The 15132-nt window shown below is 52.1% G+C and overlaps 4 protein-coding genes across 4 annotated transcripts; 1 reads left to right on the top strand and 3 right to left on the bottom strand.

Moving 5' to 3' along the window:
- Positions 1-266: 266 nt before the first annotated feature.
- LOC100906638 (peroxidase) lies at positions 267-2471 on the bottom strand. Its single transcript, XM_003742073.1, has one exon. The coding sequence runs from the start codon at positions 2454-2456 to the stop codon at positions 342-344; it is 2115 nt and encodes a 704-aa protein (XP_003742121.1). The 5' UTR covers positions 2457-2471; the 3' UTR covers positions 267-341.
- Positions 2472-3440: 969 nt separating this feature from the next.
- On the bottom strand, positions 3441-7274 carry Ubc10 (ubiquitin conjugating enzyme 10). Its single transcript, XM_003742074.2, has 4 exons — positions 6833-7274; positions 5763-5880; positions 4799-4962; positions 3441-4700 (listed from the first exon to the last, which is right to left on the bottom strand). The coding sequence occupies exons 1-4, from the start codon at positions 6857-6859 to the stop codon at positions 4545-4547; spliced, it is 465 nt and encodes a 154-aa protein (XP_003742122.1). The 5' UTR covers positions 6860-7274; the 3' UTR covers positions 3441-4544.
- Positions 7275-9391: 2117 nt separating this feature from the next.
- LOC100906930 (eukaryotic translation initiation factor 1) lies at positions 9392-11203 on the top strand. Its single transcript, XM_003742075.2, has 2 exons — positions 9392-9744; positions 10580-11203. Exons 1-2 carry the CDS (start codon positions 9607-9609, stop codon positions 10775-10777), a joined length of 336 nt encoding a protein of 111 aa, XP_003742123.1. The 5' UTR covers positions 9392-9606; the 3' UTR covers positions 10778-11203.
- Positions 11204-11705: 502 nt separating this feature from the next.
- On the bottom strand, positions 11706-13916 carry Stoml2 (stomatin like 2). The gene is made up of 7 exons (XM_003742072.2): positions 13501-13916; positions 13049-13240; positions 12679-12896; positions 12493-12574; positions 12264-12389; positions 12011-12164; positions 11706-11894 (listed from the first exon to the last, which is right to left on the bottom strand). The coding sequence occupies exons 1-7, from the start codon at positions 13660-13662 to the stop codon at positions 11737-11739; spliced, it is 1092 nt and encodes a 363-aa protein (XP_003742120.1). The 5' UTR covers positions 13663-13916; the 3' UTR covers positions 11706-11736.
- Between the last annotated feature and the right edge of the window lie 1216 nt (positions 13917-15132).

Below are 15132 nucleotides of genomic sequence, written 5' to 3'. Positions count from 1 at the left end.
AACAGGCGAACCGAACCCCACGAACATCGAAATTCGATTTCGAGATTTGGGAACAAGCGCTGAGGAGAATAAAATTGTAATTCTGTTCTGAGTATTCCTGGAATCGCACGAATGTTCTCTCCACTGCCGAGTAGCTGGTCGATTCTATCCGATCCTCGCCTCCTATTCGCTAAGCTATCAGCCAATTCGAGCAGAGGATCGAGGAAATTATTGAGGGAGGATACCCAGCGTATGACGAAACAATATGATCCGTGGAGCTTGATTGCATGACGTGAACAAGGATGACCAGGTCGCCACCACCGTCTCTCCCCATCAATAATTTATTACTGAGTGAGAACAAACTAATAATGGTACGAAGCCAAGTTGAGATCCTGTTCTCTGACGAGCGTTGCACAGTCCACGAGCGGGTTGTTCGGTCCGGGCACGAGCAGGACATTTTTCTGAATCCGTAAGACGTCCGTAGTCGCGCAGATCAAACCAGCCAGCGTGACCCGTTGGAGACGGCTCAGTTGTTGAGGCGTGAAAGCAGTCGGAACTTTAGGGTTTTCAAACCAGAAGCGATCGCCGTATTTCAAGCGGTGGAACTGGTGTCCGAACAAGCAGGTGATAGTGGGTCCGAACGTGGAGCCCGGCGCCAGTGGCTCGAGGATGGCTCCGACGCCGAAGTCTACGTTGTCGATATCGTTACGGTAGGCGATCTTGAGTTTGTCGATCAGCGGACCGTACTGCTTCGAAGAAGCTCTCTTCATCTCTTCAAACGATCCGAAGGGTTTCAGTCCGCACGACCTCCTCCACTCGTTGTACGGTCGGATACCGTGGTCTCGAGCTCGGTGGTAATCGATCGCCCGCAGATCCTTGCCGGGTTTGTAGGGTGTCGAGAAAAGGTAGCGGGTGATTTGCAGCGAGTACACCGTGTTCAGATCTTGCATTTTCTGCTGGCACGCACCAACCAGCAACGCTCGGATTGGGTCTGTATCGGGTTTGCAGAACGTGTCCATGTTGTTGATATCGTACGCAAGAGTCGGACACTTGAGCAAGCTGAGTCCTTCCCGCTTCAACTTGTCGGCGATGTTCGAGTGGGAGACACGGCAGGCGGCGGTCGCCCACGCGTTCAGAAGCGACGGGTTCAAGGACGGTCGATACACGTACCTCGGTGTGGGCACGCTCAACTCGAAACGTCTCATGGCAAGTGGGCCGAGCAGAAGCGGAAGATATTCCTTGTAGACGACCACTTGGAGCATGCCACCGATGATTTTCCGGGACACGTTGAATGTTTGCCATTTGTCCCAACCCCGCGCGATGAAAGCTTTCGCGATAATGTTGTGTTGTCGGAGGAACATCGTCTGGAGGGCTCCGAGAATCGGGGTCAGAGACGCTCGAACGTCTCCAGCCTTAAAGCAGCGCTGGTCGCAGCCGGGATAGAAACTCGAGCAGGACCCATCCTCGTCGCTGCGGGGCATTAGACCTCCCTTGATGTACTTGGAGTTCTTGTCGATCAACATCGTTCCGTCGTCGTCGATCAACGGTTCGGCTTTGAACTTGGACGATCCGTAGATGAGGGACCCGTCGATGAAAGCCGTCACCGCATTAACCTGCTCGCGCACATCTTTCGGAACGGCGTTGTTCTTGGGGCAGGCCGTCTCGGAGGAATTGTAGAACTTCGAGCGGACCAGCTCGATGCAATGGCCTTTTTCGTAGAAGACGTCGTTGTCCGGAACGAGAATTTCGTTGCATTCGGTGTCTTTGTCGGTGGTGTAACAGCAGGGTGGAGTGACTTGGACGAGTTTCCCATTCTGCACGACCTTGTCCGAGTATGGAGCGGCGGACGAGACCTCATGCGCGACGAACTGTCCGAAGTGAGTATTCAGGTCCGTGAAGTACTTCGAGGCGGTTTTCTCCGACTGGATTTGATTGCCTTGCATCAGCGTCGACAACAAACGTACGTTCGGGAGTCTGTTGCCGTGTCTTCCTTTCCTGGGTGTGTCGAGACCGTCCCCGAACTCGGGACTCAGCATACGGCCGTAGGTTTCGTCGGATCGACCCCAACAACCGTGGTACAGGTTGTTGCAGCTGCCATCGAAGCTCCGGTACGGCCCCGAATACCGGCAGTCGAGCGGTTGCAGGTGGAAAATTGTTTCGTCATCCATGCCAGCGGTGGCTTTCGCGAAATCACGATCAGCTAACTTCTGCTGGTAACGCTCCAACGAAGTTGTCGTCGATGACAGTTTGAAACCGGTCAGACGGGAAGGCGAAACCCACAGCTTCCAATTCCGGTCCATTCCACTCCGATCATCGGCACTAAAGTCCGGTGTGTCTTCTTCGAGTTTATCCAAGTCAGGATCATCGCCGGTAGCCGTTTCGATATCGGTGTGCGGATCCGAATCCACTACGTTAAGCACAACGAAGAGAACCACGAGAAGCGGAAGCGCCCACGGAACCAAACCACACGGTTTCATGGTACGAGCAGCACTCAACGCCACAGCTCTACTAATTCCTGCTGCTGATCGCCTGTATTCCTCGCTATCGTCCGTCGGTGGGTTCGTCGTCGGCCGCTCCGTTTTTCGGTCGATCTACCGTTGTATTGCATTCCGCTGAGAGTGCTACGCAAGTGAGATATCGAGCCGAGTAGCTGTTCGAAGAAGAAAAAGAGAAAAACCTACGGTTCGCCCTCTCTCAAGCAGTTCGTCATGGTAAGGCCGGCGCGACGAAGAATGACCAAAATGAACTTACTCACCGGAGAATCAATCGCGCTCGAACATATTCCCGTGTCGAGACAGGCGACAGATCCGAGGCTCCCAGCGGTTCCCGCGGAGTTGTCATTCATATCCCTAATAATTCATATCTCCGCTCGGAGCCTATTCTCGACGGTAGGCCTCCTATACGAATCCGGAGCTGAGCGGTCCAGCGATAGAGATTTTTTTCCAAGATCTACGCCGAAACGGAGGAGCAGGCCTTCTCCCTGATATCAGAATCGGTGAGGTTAATTAAGTTGATGGGTCATAAGTCGTGACTCGTGCATTCTCTGACGCGTGGCTCGGTATTCAGGACGACTCAATGAAGCGTCTAGAAGAGTTTTCCGCGATGCGGCTCCATGATCCGCGAAATCCACTCAATTATACTCGACAGCTTGTTAGTGGAGGGTCCGCTCTCCCAACCACCGTTAGTCTGCTCGGGAGCTTCTGATGAAAGAGCGAGATTCCCTAGTGGGAGGAGAATGATTTCACCGACCCCGGCGCGATTCTGGGAGGTGCAGGGAATGCGAAAGAACTATGTAGACGAATATCTTTGAGGTCTTTCAGTTCACCACAAATGAGTATACAAGGTGGCTGAGACGATTCCGGATCTGGGGCCTTCGGGATCCCTCATCGAGTGGTAAACCACTCCGAACAGCATGCGCTTTCTCAGAAGACAAACCTCGGAATTGAAATTACCCATTTTATTCATCACACTCCGGGACAATGATCCTTCATCAGCTGCAAATAGTCTGTCCATGGGTCAGAAAAGATTCAGAAACTAGATGCACGAACGCCGGGACTCCGAAAATACCCTCATGCGCATGCTCGACGGAACGAAATCTCGCTCGTGGAGCTATCTCGATTCATGATTTATTTTCTCATCTCCTAATCATCCATCTCCCCCCTGACGTGAGCCGAGGCACAGCGCTTGACCCATGTCTACCGTATCGGATACGTTCAACGACCTCTTCGAAGTTCTTCCCCCGCTCTCTCTCGTTCGCGTGCAAGTGTTCGATCTACTAACAAGTCTACCGATCTGAAAGCGTAGATCAGCCTCATGTGCGTTCATTCCGTCTCTCCTAAGACCCCACGAGCGAGTAAGTGTTTTTCTTCTTGTCGATTCGAAGCGCACTTTCGATACAACTCTCAGACTGCCACTTTAAAGTAGACATGCAGCACCTCATCTGAGATTTGACGGCCGTCTGCTCAACTCGATCTGCCTTCTCCTCGACCGTCGTGAGCCTCTATAGATCCTCCGAAACCCCAAGTGTTTCCTCGTCGCAATGAAACCTTATCCGTGAAGCTCAGAAGGAAAGGATGATCAGGTGTCGCAAATCAACACGTGTGATCGATATTCGGGAGACCCCATTCCTACAAGACGCAGAGGGAGAGATTTTTCTTTTCGTTCCGGCTCACTTTTTACTCGGGATGTTTTCTTTTGGTGAGAAGAGGAATCACTTGATTGTCCGTCGAGCATCCAGCAAGTCGCTGGAGACGAAACTGTCTAATAAAAATAGGTCCAATAAAAATATCAGCTTTCCAATAGCGGAAATCGAGGGCACAAAACCACGCTCGGTCCTCATCGATAACTGATTGACGCGAATCACCATGGGAACGTATACAGTTCCTCCCCTCGATCGAGTCGGACGCCCCATACGCTCCCCTCCGACGTCTCCATGATATACTCCGAGAATCGCTCTTCACTGATGCTCATAGTGCTCACGGGGGAGACTCGGTCATGAGTCGTTGGCTTAGCAGCAGATCATCATATAATAGTCTCCGAGTGAAGCGTGAGCATAACGACGGGGTTCAATCGATTGGACGTTTTTCCGCGTGCCGCTTCGTGAAGTCTTCGGCGTTCTTCATGAATCGCTTTCGGTCACGCAAATATTCCTCCGCCAAATCATTCCGCAAAGGATGATCCGGCTCTGGCTCATTCACGAGCGTGACGAGGGCGTGGATCACCTGGGAAGAGTTCATTGTGGTTGGCGTTGATCGAAATCAAGTCGAAAAGAATCAGATCTGTGGACGCCTTTCTTCCACACGCGGTAATTAGCACATACCTGCTCTGTTCGCGTCGCTGGTTTCCAATTATCAGGGAGGATCATGCTCAGACAGACTCGTCCCTGTTCATCGACATTCGGATGATAGATCTTCGTACGGAAGAGGATCTTCGGGGGCTTGAAGGGATATTCCGGGGGGAAAGATATTTCTACGCGGAATGCACCTGAGGGAATATTGCGATGATGAGTACAGTAGTTGCTCTCCGGGATGAACCGGCAGAATCGTTGCCCCTTGTCCCCATGTGGATGTCCGAATCGTAGGCTGCCAAATTCAGCCTGAGAGAGGCGAAGAATAAGAAATCGCACCAGGGCGGCTCGACTTGACACCATGGCCTGCTTTGGTGACGAGCCGGAATCTCAATCGTAGACTCATGAAGCCCCGAGCTGTCATTACATCGCGGCGCGAGCTTCCATCGTGACGAGTACTCCTGCCGCACTCTCATTGCCTATTTTCGGGCATTTTTGGGCATCCAACCCAATTAATCCAGCCGTGATTCCCGGTTCAAACGCCGCAGACCTCCGCTCGATCACGAACGATTTGACAGAGACGGGGAAAAGGTTTCAAGGCCTGGGGATCAGGGACTGCAGGAGACTCGGCATATCGGTCACCGATCCTTTGTCGTTAGCGGGCTAGTACATGGAGACGGCCTACGGCACGTGTCGTGACGGACCGGGTACGATTCGTCATGACAATCGATGGAACACGCGACCTTCGCTCGAGCGATTGCGGGATCGATAGACCCGGGCAAGGCTACATTTCGCCCTCACTGTAGTTCGCAACCTCCCGGGCTCCTCCGTCGAATTCACCAGACTTGGAAAAGATCGGAGCCAAGCTCATGGGCCGAGTTTGCTCGGTTGACGAGCTCTCCGCCCCGGCATAGATCTTCAACCAATCCCCCGCATGTGGTTGCGGCTCCGATAAATCAGAAAATCGGTACGACGAGCCTCTATTAGAGCCACTTGCCTTTGTTGTACGGGGGATTCTCAGGAACGATGAGCCCTTGCCACAGAAGAATGTTCGACTCGTCAACTTGGATGTCTCGGAACACTTTCATGGGAGACTGTTGGAGATCTGTCAATTCCTGGAAGAGCAGAGGCTTGTTTAGGAATTTATCCGCGCTCGAATGAGGGAGTTTGTGTGTGTACCAGGAGCCACATCAATTCGCAAGCGAAATCGAGAGATTCGCGCGCATGAGCCTCATGGAAATTCTGATCGTGATGTCGCCGCAGAGAGAGATGCCCCGCAGTATTGGGACGAACATCAACGAACGCTCGGATCTATTCGATAGAATTCTCAAATATTCTAGCAAGCAGGAACGGTTTCCGTCCTGAGAGGTTCTATCCTGATATGGAGCCTGCGGCCCGTCGAGAGGGACAACGGGACACAACGGGCTTGAGAATATCGACCCTTGATGAATCAACACCATTACAGATATATTCGTGAGCTTCTCGGAAGCGCTGCATGGCGAATCCCTCGGCGAGTCTTTCGACTGAATAAAAGCCTTTCCGTGAGACAGGAGTCCCCGAAGTGATTTACGTAATGTTCCGAAATGAGGTGCCGTGACTCGCTGAAGACCCGATTTTAGAACGACGCGAACACGTTTCCGCTCCCCAACCGGCAGTAAATACTCGAGACAAACTCTGCCGCTAGCTCCTCGTAGTTGGACGTCGACGTCAATCAGATTAGAGAGGAAAACACCAAGTTCGACTGACTCGTTTTTTTGCTAGCAAGCTGATCACTTCGAAGATGAGTTTCATAACTGTAGTTCAGAGAAATTACACGAAAGATTTGGAACGGAGATTTGGCTCCCACAAGTTTCCGCCTTCTTCTTAACATTCCGTCCCGTCACCTTTTGACGTTATTAGCCTCTGAGAGACTGAGACTAGCACAGTGCGGCAACTCGGGAAGGTGAGAGGAAAGCTCGTTCCATCCATGAAGCAACCAAGGGTCTCGGGGAAAAGAGAAACTCCGCACTCAGGAACGCGAACCATTCCTTGTACTTAGTGAGGTAATTCACAGATTGAGGTACGAACTTTTTGCAATCGGCGCGTGCCCTGCATGGTTGCTGCGATATGAGTATCGTTGATTCTTTTCTAGAGCCGCAGCTCAAGTTTTTCCGGAGTTTTCCAACGACAAAACGTCGAATGGGCTCGATTTTCACTGCCTCTAACGGCCCGCCAATACGGTGTCGACAGTAGAACGATGTGAGAGGCTGGGCACGTTCTCACGTTGCACAATCCGAGTGCAATGTCGTTTGCGCTGAGCCGTGTGTGTCTCGTAGGTAGGACCCCCTGTGATGCTGCACCAAAGACTTCCCACACACCAACAACACGAGCTAGCCCGCAGTTGCACTAAAGCTCGGATTAGGTTTGAACGCTTGAACGACCGTTCGCCGCACTTCCCCAATGCCTGGGCTTATGCCCAATAAAAAGTTCGATCGCACGTTCGTCACCCAATCGGGCAGCACGTTGGAAACGAACGCAGGGTAAAACTCCGCAAAAATGGAATCTGTTGACGGGAGAGTGAAGGCGATGATGTTGCTGATCTTCGCTGGAAGTTAGCGCGGAGCCGGGCGGTCCTCTGCATCGGCTCCTGACCCCACACATGCAATTTCTCGGCGCGGACCGATGACGGCACGGCGTTCATGGCATCGCGGCAGGGAATGTGTCAGTATGCCTTACGAGGGACTGAGGGGGGCGTACGGCCGAATTGACGAACGAAGTGATAAATCATCTCACGTCTCTGGATTCAAGGGGAGTTGACCCATAATTAGATTTCTGACGGCTTCGTCGACGACCAATGGAATCATGATGGCGATGACGAGAATCCCTGCCAAGAAGATGCGAATTTTCGGTTCTACCGCAGTTCCTCCAAAGGAAGGTCGCCGTGTGGCCTCGACACAGCTCAGGTCGTCCCGAGCAGAAATCACCGTCATGAACAGTACGTCATTCATCCCGTGCTGATCTTGAACTTCCTGCTGCATCTAATCACAGCGATCTCCGTGCCTCGGCGTTATATTTTGGGAAAATAGTCTCGTGGAGTCTCTTGTTGCTGTGACTTCGATGGTGTATCTGGTATAGCTCGCAACATCGCCACCGCTCTGTACGGAGGACTGTGGTTTGACCACTTCGGCGGTCACATTGGCGAGTGGCGCTCATGGCTCGGCGCGCTCCGCGAAACTCCGGGGATGGCCTATCTGAATTTCATGAATCCTTTCCGAAAACCAACGCCGAGGATACTCCGAGTAAGAAACCTGAACGTTAAGGGGGTCCCATCCGCGGAGCCCACCAGAATTCTCGGGTCCTATCCACAGAGTCTTCACGGGAACCTATATGCCGAGAATGCTCGGATAAGCAACCTGAACTTTCGGAATCAAACCCAAAGAGCTTTTACATTAGGCTATAGCGAGGGCAGTCGGGACAAGGGGAGGAACCGGACAATTCTCGGGGATTCGTCAATAGAGCCCGCTCAGAGACCGAGAATTGTTGGGGTGAGAGAGCCGGTGGTTGTCGGAGCCCTATAGGCAGAGCTTCAACACGAATCTATCCAGAGGAGAGTCCGGATAAGAGTCCGGAAAATTGTTGGGGTTCCATCCCAAAGACTCATAGCTCATAGCCGATACAAATAGCCGAGAATCTTTGGCATACGGAAATTCTCTGACTGGGAGAGTGAGTTCTAAGAATAGAGCACGAGCCCAGAAGACAATTTACGAGGAATGTGAGTTTCTTCCATGAGCTGAGAGACAAACGCGTCGACTCTGTGCCCACGGAACGCTCGATTTTGCAAGATGCGAATTTCGCGGAGCGCTCATGGTCGCCGTTAGCTTACCCGGCTCCTGCCAGCATAGAAGCTTCACTGTCCCCGAACCAGAGCTGTACGCTGCGATGGCCATGAGTATTGACGTTTTCACACTGAACAGGACGACCGATGACACTCTCGCTCTCTCTCACCCGGTGGAGTCGCGTTCGCTCGAGAAAAATATGGCAGATACATTGCAGCATGCTCTCACAGTATATCTCGCCGACTAATTCTTTCTGGGATGCAGCCCGAATTTTGCTCATTCTAAGCGCCGAACCGGGTCCTTAGCCTGACTGTGCTGTTCTTCCTGCTGCTTAAGAGAGCCTGTCAGGGCGTACGAGACTACCACGACACGCTACGGTTTCTCATCATGAACATTCATCGCGTGAATGGCTCCGGCAGGAAGCGCGCGCCCTCCGTTCAAATTATCTCTTCGCATTTCCTCTTAGGATAGGCTCGAATTCACCATCCTTCGGGATCGTACAGCAATAGCATCTATGGGAGCAATGGTGCTGCGAGTCGAGGGAGAGAGTTATGAGACCCGCTCGAGTCGCGAGATCTTGCGAATTTCCGTCGGGTTTTTCTTTTCCCATGTAGCACCATGCGAACGGATATCGGCGTCCTGGCAAAAATACTCCATGCTCTTCATCACAGAGCGATTTCGAGCTGGAATTCTGCTTCGGTATCGGATGTTTAGAGTGTTCAAGACAGATTCGAGCCGCACAGCGGGCCACTCTCATCCTCTCTCCTCATAGACAAACACACTCTCTCACAGAAGACCCTCTATCAGAATCAGAAGCAGCCGCAGCAGCAACAGCAGCAGCAGGGTCGTTGTCGTCGTCGACCACACACTGAAACGTTGAGAGACTAGGCACTCGGGACGCGTGTTTGAGAAGCTGATTTCGAGTTTTTCTTGTTCGACCTCACTCAGAGCGGTCAATCGAACATCCTCGACTGCTGTTATCTACGCTTTCTCGTTCCGTAGACAGAAATCTTCCACCGAGTTCGCATGTCGGGCATCGAGAACCTCAAATCATTTGATCCGTTTGCGGACGCCATCCGAGGCGATGATAAGGGCGTGCAGGACGGCTTGATTCACATTCGTATTCAGCAACGTAACGGTCGCAAGACCCTCACAACCGTGCAGGTAGGTTAAGCCTTCTAGATGTCGTGGCGAACGCAGTGAAAATAGTCGCGACTTGCTAATTTTTCGATGTTCCTCTGTGATCGGATATCTAAATCCCCATGAGCGTAAATTGCGCCACAGCGGCCGTAACGGATCGAGTCCTACTGTCCAGATTCCGGCTCGTTTCTCGAGAGGAATCGTTCCGGACATGTCGGTACGTTTCTGATGAAGCGAAGGCGAACCCGCGACGCCGTACGCTCGAGTGGTTGCGGTGTTGCAGGCAGTCAGCGTTGCCACCACGAGAGATTTCGCTGTGAACGTCTCGGTATCATGCCGTCCCAAATTCTGTCTTGGGATCTGGCTTAGGATTCACGCTCGTCTTTGTTCGGTGCTCAATGAAATCGTAGGAGTCTCTCGGCTGCCCGCGCTGGAGTGCCTCTTTCGCGACCGGGGCAGAATGAACCGTGGTTGCTTTTTGTATCTCTCACAGAACTCGATATTCGAGAAAAGCTGACTGACATTTCCGCCGAACTCCGTAAAATGACTCCCCATCGGCGTTGAGATTGTCGCTTGACAGAGCGGAGAGCGGCAATTCCATATTGAGTCGTTGGGCACCGGACACCGCGGTCGAGTCCTTTGCATCCAGAAGTGAATACGGTGCTAGTGTGAGCCGTTCTCGGACGAGCGTCGGAACCTATTGCGGCCGGCTCGTCCAGATGATTCTGGGGACCTTCCTTACCCCCGTGTCGGATCGGAAGGATCGCTGAGACGTCTGCCGATCCTATCCGAGACGAGTTTCTCGATCCCCTCCACCCTGTAGACATTGTTGTTGACGCCGGATGCATTCTATTTCCAGGGAATTTCGGATGATTTCGACAAGAAGAAGATAGTCCGGGCATGCAAGAAGGATTTCGCCTGTAACGGCACCGTCGTCGAGCATCCCGAGTACGGAGAGGTCATCCAACTCCAGGGCGACCAGCGAAACAATATTTGTCAATTTCTCACCAAGGTCAACATCGCTAAGCCTGAACAGCTGAAAGTTCATGGATTCTAAATCAGCGATGAGAACGACGAGGGCGGCGAGCCGGCGTTGGGAGCCCTGCGGGCGATGGGTTGTACAGCAGTTCGCACTCGTGACTTGTAACTTGATTTTCCTCTAACGAATTCGGCCAAACTCTAGTTTTGATAATAGAATTTCTTATGGCTATCACACATGCATGTGGCTCGGTATCAGATGCGAGCGTTACACGACCGAAGAAAGAACACAGCATGACGTAGCGGAAGAGCTCCGTACTCAAGGATGGCAATTGGATGCTGTAGGAGAAAATAGCTAGCCAAGCTCTAGCCGGTGAGCATTGTTCAATCGATATGAGCGGAGCTGTGTCTAATATCGGGCAAATTGTCATCCGGAAACATCAATAAAAAACTCTTGATCCCTCCTTCGTCGCCGAGGTAGGGGAGACTGATTTTTCTACTAACATTGTTGTATTCCTTCGCTTTCGGGTTTGAATAATAATACTCCCCAGGCCCAATACGGATGCCCAAGGAAACGACTTCGAAAAATCATGGGCAAACGGGAAGAGCCCCCTCCACATCAGGGCGACGGAACTTTCCCCACCGGGAAGAAGAGTGGACGAAATCACTCAGGGCTATGGGGACTTGGTTCTCGCGCGGAGGTCGGGTGATACGTAGACGTCAATGGTAAGAGTCAGAAGATTTGAGGAGTAGGACAGAGTTCGAGTCGAACCTCTGCTGAGCTTCCGCGTGAGAATCGAGGGGGAAGAGGATCTCACGGAGAGTGGCTGCTCCTGGAGAAGTCGCGAGTTCATCGTGAGCCGCATGAGAGACGGCGTCGATGTGAGGTGAGGCAAATCCTGGGATCGGTTTTGTTCCTTCGTAACATGGACAGATGGAGTCTATCCCGAAGAAAATAATTTCAAAAATTGAAACGATCGAAACTTGAATGCTTTGTTTATTAATAATAATTTTATTATAATAATTCAACCCTTGAAACTATTTCTCTTTGCCGGTGGGGATATCCTCTTGATCACTGAAATATTCCCCAGGGTCCTTTCCGTCGTGCTCGTTCTGTGTCTGTGCGATTTGGGTGACGGGCCTATTCAACCTCTGGTAAATACCCATTGCTTGAGCGACCATCGAGGACATGTCGCCTGGAACGTCTCATTCGGTTCAGCAACGAGAATCCCGAGTGATTCGAGAGGGAATAAGGGACGGAGAACGACATATATGCGGCACGTGACTCGACTGAGGACATTGATGAGCTCACCGGAGTTGGATGGAAGCATGATGGTGTTCGATTCTTTCGCCAGTTTGGAGAAAGCCGCGACGTACTGTTCGGCTACCGATAGACTAGCGGCGGATGAGCCTCGCTGGTCGAGAGATCGTGCGACGACGTTGAGTGCTTCAGCTTTGGCGACGGCCTAGGGACGATGTCAAGAAATTCTGAGCATCTGGCTCGAAAGATCGTGCACATCGGACATGAACGGGAGAAAGACGTTCCTCCAGACCGCGGAAGCTACCTTTTTCTGGATGGCTTCGGCTTCTCCGACAGCCAAGTTGATTAGCTCGATCTTTTCGGCTTCGGAGGCCAGAACTCTGGCTCGCTTCTTACCCTCGGCGACGTTGATATCAGCTTCACGCACGCCCTGATCCGGGGAAATTCTCAGTTATGCAATTTATTGATTGAGGTTAATTCGCTGAGCTCCGGTATCGATTAGAGATCCGCACACAGCATCACATTGAACTCGCCTCCGACTCGAGTATAGCCGCGCGTTTTTTGCGCTCAGCCTCCACCTGCATCTGCATGGCTTCCATCACACGGGTCGGTAACCTGCGAAGAGCGCGGATCAAGATTTTCTCTTTAGACCGGCTGAGATTGGGATAATATGGAAGAATTTGAGGGTTCTGATGGAGGGGACCAGATCAGAATCGTACTTGATGTCTCGGATCTCGTATCGGAGACAGACGATGCCCCACGCATTTGAGGCTTTGTTGATAGCTTCCACTATTGCGATATTCAGCGATTCTCTCTCCTTGAAAACAGAATCCAGGGCTATTTTCCCCAGTTCGGAACGCATCGTGGTTTGGGCGAGTTGAGTCACAGCGAACTCGGGATCCTCAACTCCGTAGCTGGCCTTGTATGGGTCTTGGACCTAGAAGAAGAGAAAACGATGAAAGTCAAAAGATCCTCCCGAATTCTCATCGGAGGAGCGATGAACAGTCTTCAGACAGCCATAAGAACGTCTGTGACTGTTCTCGCAAATCGGCTTAAACTTTCGGCCGCAGCAACTTTTCATGAGCTCACCTTTAGGTAGAGTACTCCATCGATATTCAGAGTTACATTGTCCGAAGTGATAGCGCTTTGCTGAGGGATGTCTATAGCTAATTCTTTGAGGCTCTGAACGTATTTAACCCTATCGACTATAGGAATCAGAATGTTCAAGCCCGGTTCAAGTACGCGGAAGAATTTGCCCATACGTTCGACGATCCAAGCTTCCTGGAAAACGAGCTCATTAGAGTTGTGTTTGTCTTCTCGATGATTCTCCCGCATCGGAATCGAAGGGTCAACAGTATCTAGCTCGAATCATTCCGAAGCCACACTCCTCGAGGGCTCGGAGCTCTGCGCGGGATCCGGGAGCCCGGAGCCGCCGTCGTCATCCCTTGCGACACTCCAGCCAGACACCGACTTTTCGATCCTTAGAGCATATCTCCGGCGAATTCCTATGATTGCCTGGACTGACAGAATTTCAAACTCACTTGTTGCGGGACGAAGAGCAAAACTGTATTCATCGGCAGTCCCTCGGATGCATAAGCCCGTGTCTGAACTTTATGCATCAGCGCAGCATTGACTCGGGCGTTACCCGGAGTCTGCCGGAGGATCGAAGGTCCCGCAGAAAGGATGGCACGCCTGAGCATCATTTTCAATTCGGTGTCTATCCAATCGGATTCGCAGAGTGGCTCCTGGAAACCCCAATTCAACGCGCGCGATGAGCCGGTGGCCGACCGGTGCACAGACGGGTCTCGAGGCTCGGCCTTTCGAGGATGAGACCTCTTTCCGGAGTCTAGTCGGTGCGACTTTCACTCGAGCCGCGATTTTCTCGTTCAGGAGACGAGCAATACGCGTCACTCGAAAAGTTTCAAACACGCCGTGTGTTTCCGGAGCGGCAGCAATGTATTCTGTTGATCACTGGGTCGAGAAGGAGAAACTTCTCCTGCCGACCAGACCAAGAGGCGCCACAATTCGAAATTTTGTGCTGCCCGCTGCGAGGTGGGTGACTCCCTCCGGCAAAGGGGCGGAGGAGGATTCTCAAGTTCAATGATTCGATGGACATGAGCAATGTCAATCTTCGTCTTGAGATTGTCAGCTCTTGGAGCCCGGAAGAGCCGAACCCACTCGGACGCCGCCGTTCTCCGCTGCGCTCTGATTGCATTCGAACTCCATCCATCCAAGATCGGTCTCTGCAAAAAGATCTGACAATAGATCGACTAGTTGGTCGATGTCGATGCCCGGAGAAATCGACTGACTCGTCGATTCTCGGAGACCTCTTCCTCTCGTCTCGTAACGAAAATTTCTCCGGTAGAATGGTCGCAATTGCGACGTGCGAACTCATCCTTCGACATTCTAGTCGACAACTTGAAGCCGTCCGCGAAGCCGACTCTCCCCTGCATCCGAGTAGTCTCCGGACGAGCATTCGTATTCTTATCGACTGCAAACGACGAAAATGAGTACGTGGCGCGAGTCCATCGATAAGTAGTCAGGAAAGCACTGAGCGGAGTATAAGTGGTGCTTCTCCTCCGATGCTGATACGCACCGGCCAAACGACTCCCACCGCTATGGCTTGGTGAGTGTTCGTTGACGTGAGGGAAAGTATTCAGCTCTTTATGCTCAGAGAGCCCGTACTGCTACGCTCGAAGACTCGGAGACGCGTCCGAGGACTCCCTAGCTTCCGCCTGTTTCGAAATCTTGGTGGGAACCTTTTCCACTTCACTTTGTGTGTGTCCGGGTTACAGGAACAGCTCTCCAGTGGGCGAGAAACGACAAATGGGGGACGATATGCCGTCCTCATCCGTCGGAGTAGTCCACGGCTTCGTGGAAGGGAAGGATGAAGTCAAACTGACGCGAGAGAAGGATGTCCACGGTATATACAGCAAAGAAACCGAGGATGGCTGTCTGAGCACTGAGATAGGAACCATAAGGACACTCGGCGATTTCGCAGAGGCGTCCTCGAAATTAAGCAATGGTCTCTCTGAGGTCATCTCCAGACTACACGGGCGGCTCGACAAGGTCACTAATGGTAGGGTTCGTCTCCGTGATGCGCTTAGCTTTGGAATTATCGAACCCAAGCCCTGAACGCTATCTATCAGCCGGGGCGTACCAAGAATATATCC

This window comes from Galendromus occidentalis, unplaced genomic scaffold (assembly GCF_000255335.2).
Source record: "Galendromus occidentalis unplaced genomic scaffold, Mocc_1.1 scf7180000077284, whole genome shotgun sequence".
NCBI lineage: Eukaryota > Metazoa > Arthropoda > Arachnida > Mesostigmata > Phytoseiidae > Galendromus > Galendromus occidentalis.
The sequence above is the reverse complement of the archived record's forward strand: the minus strand, read 5'-3'. Positions and strand labels throughout refer to the sequence as shown.

Bases quoted from the DNA above. Each gene is read 5' to 3' on its own strand.
- LOC100906638 (XM_003742073.1), bottom strand. From the start codon at position 2,456: ATGAAACCGTGTGGTTTGGTTCCGTGGGCGCTTCCGCTTCTCGTGGTT.
- Ubc10 (XM_003742074.2), bottom strand. From the start codon at position 6,859: ATGCAGGGCACGCGCCGATTGCAAAAA. The intron at 5,881-6,832 runs GTTCGTACCTCA...CTGCTCTTCCAG, and splicing joins GCACGCGCCGATTGCAAAAA to GAATTGACAGATCTCCAACA. The intron at 4,963-5,762 runs GCAAGTGGCTCT...ATATTCCCTCAG, and splicing joins GAATCCCCCGTACAACAAAG to GTGCATTCCGCGTAGAAATA.
- LOC100906930 (XM_003742075.2), top strand. From the start codon at position 9,607: ATGTCGGGCATCGAGAACCTCAAATCATTTGATCCGTTTGCGGACGCC. The intron at 9,745-10,579 runs GTAGGTTAAGCC...TTCTATTTCCAG, and splicing joins AGACCCTCACAACCGTGCAG to GGAATTTCGGATGATTTCGA.
- Stoml2 (XM_003742072.2), bottom strand. From the start codon at position 13,662: ATGATGCTCAGGCGTGCCATCCTTTCTGCGGGACCTTCGATCCTCCGG. The intron at 13,241-13,500 runs GTGAGTTTGAAA...CTCGTTTTCCAG, and splicing joins TGCTCTTCGTCCCGCAACAA to GAAGCTTGGATCGTCGAACG. The intron at 11,895-12,010 runs GTGAGCTCATCA...GAGACGTTCCAG, and splicing joins CATGCTTCCATCCAACTCCG to GCGACATGTCCTCGATGGTC.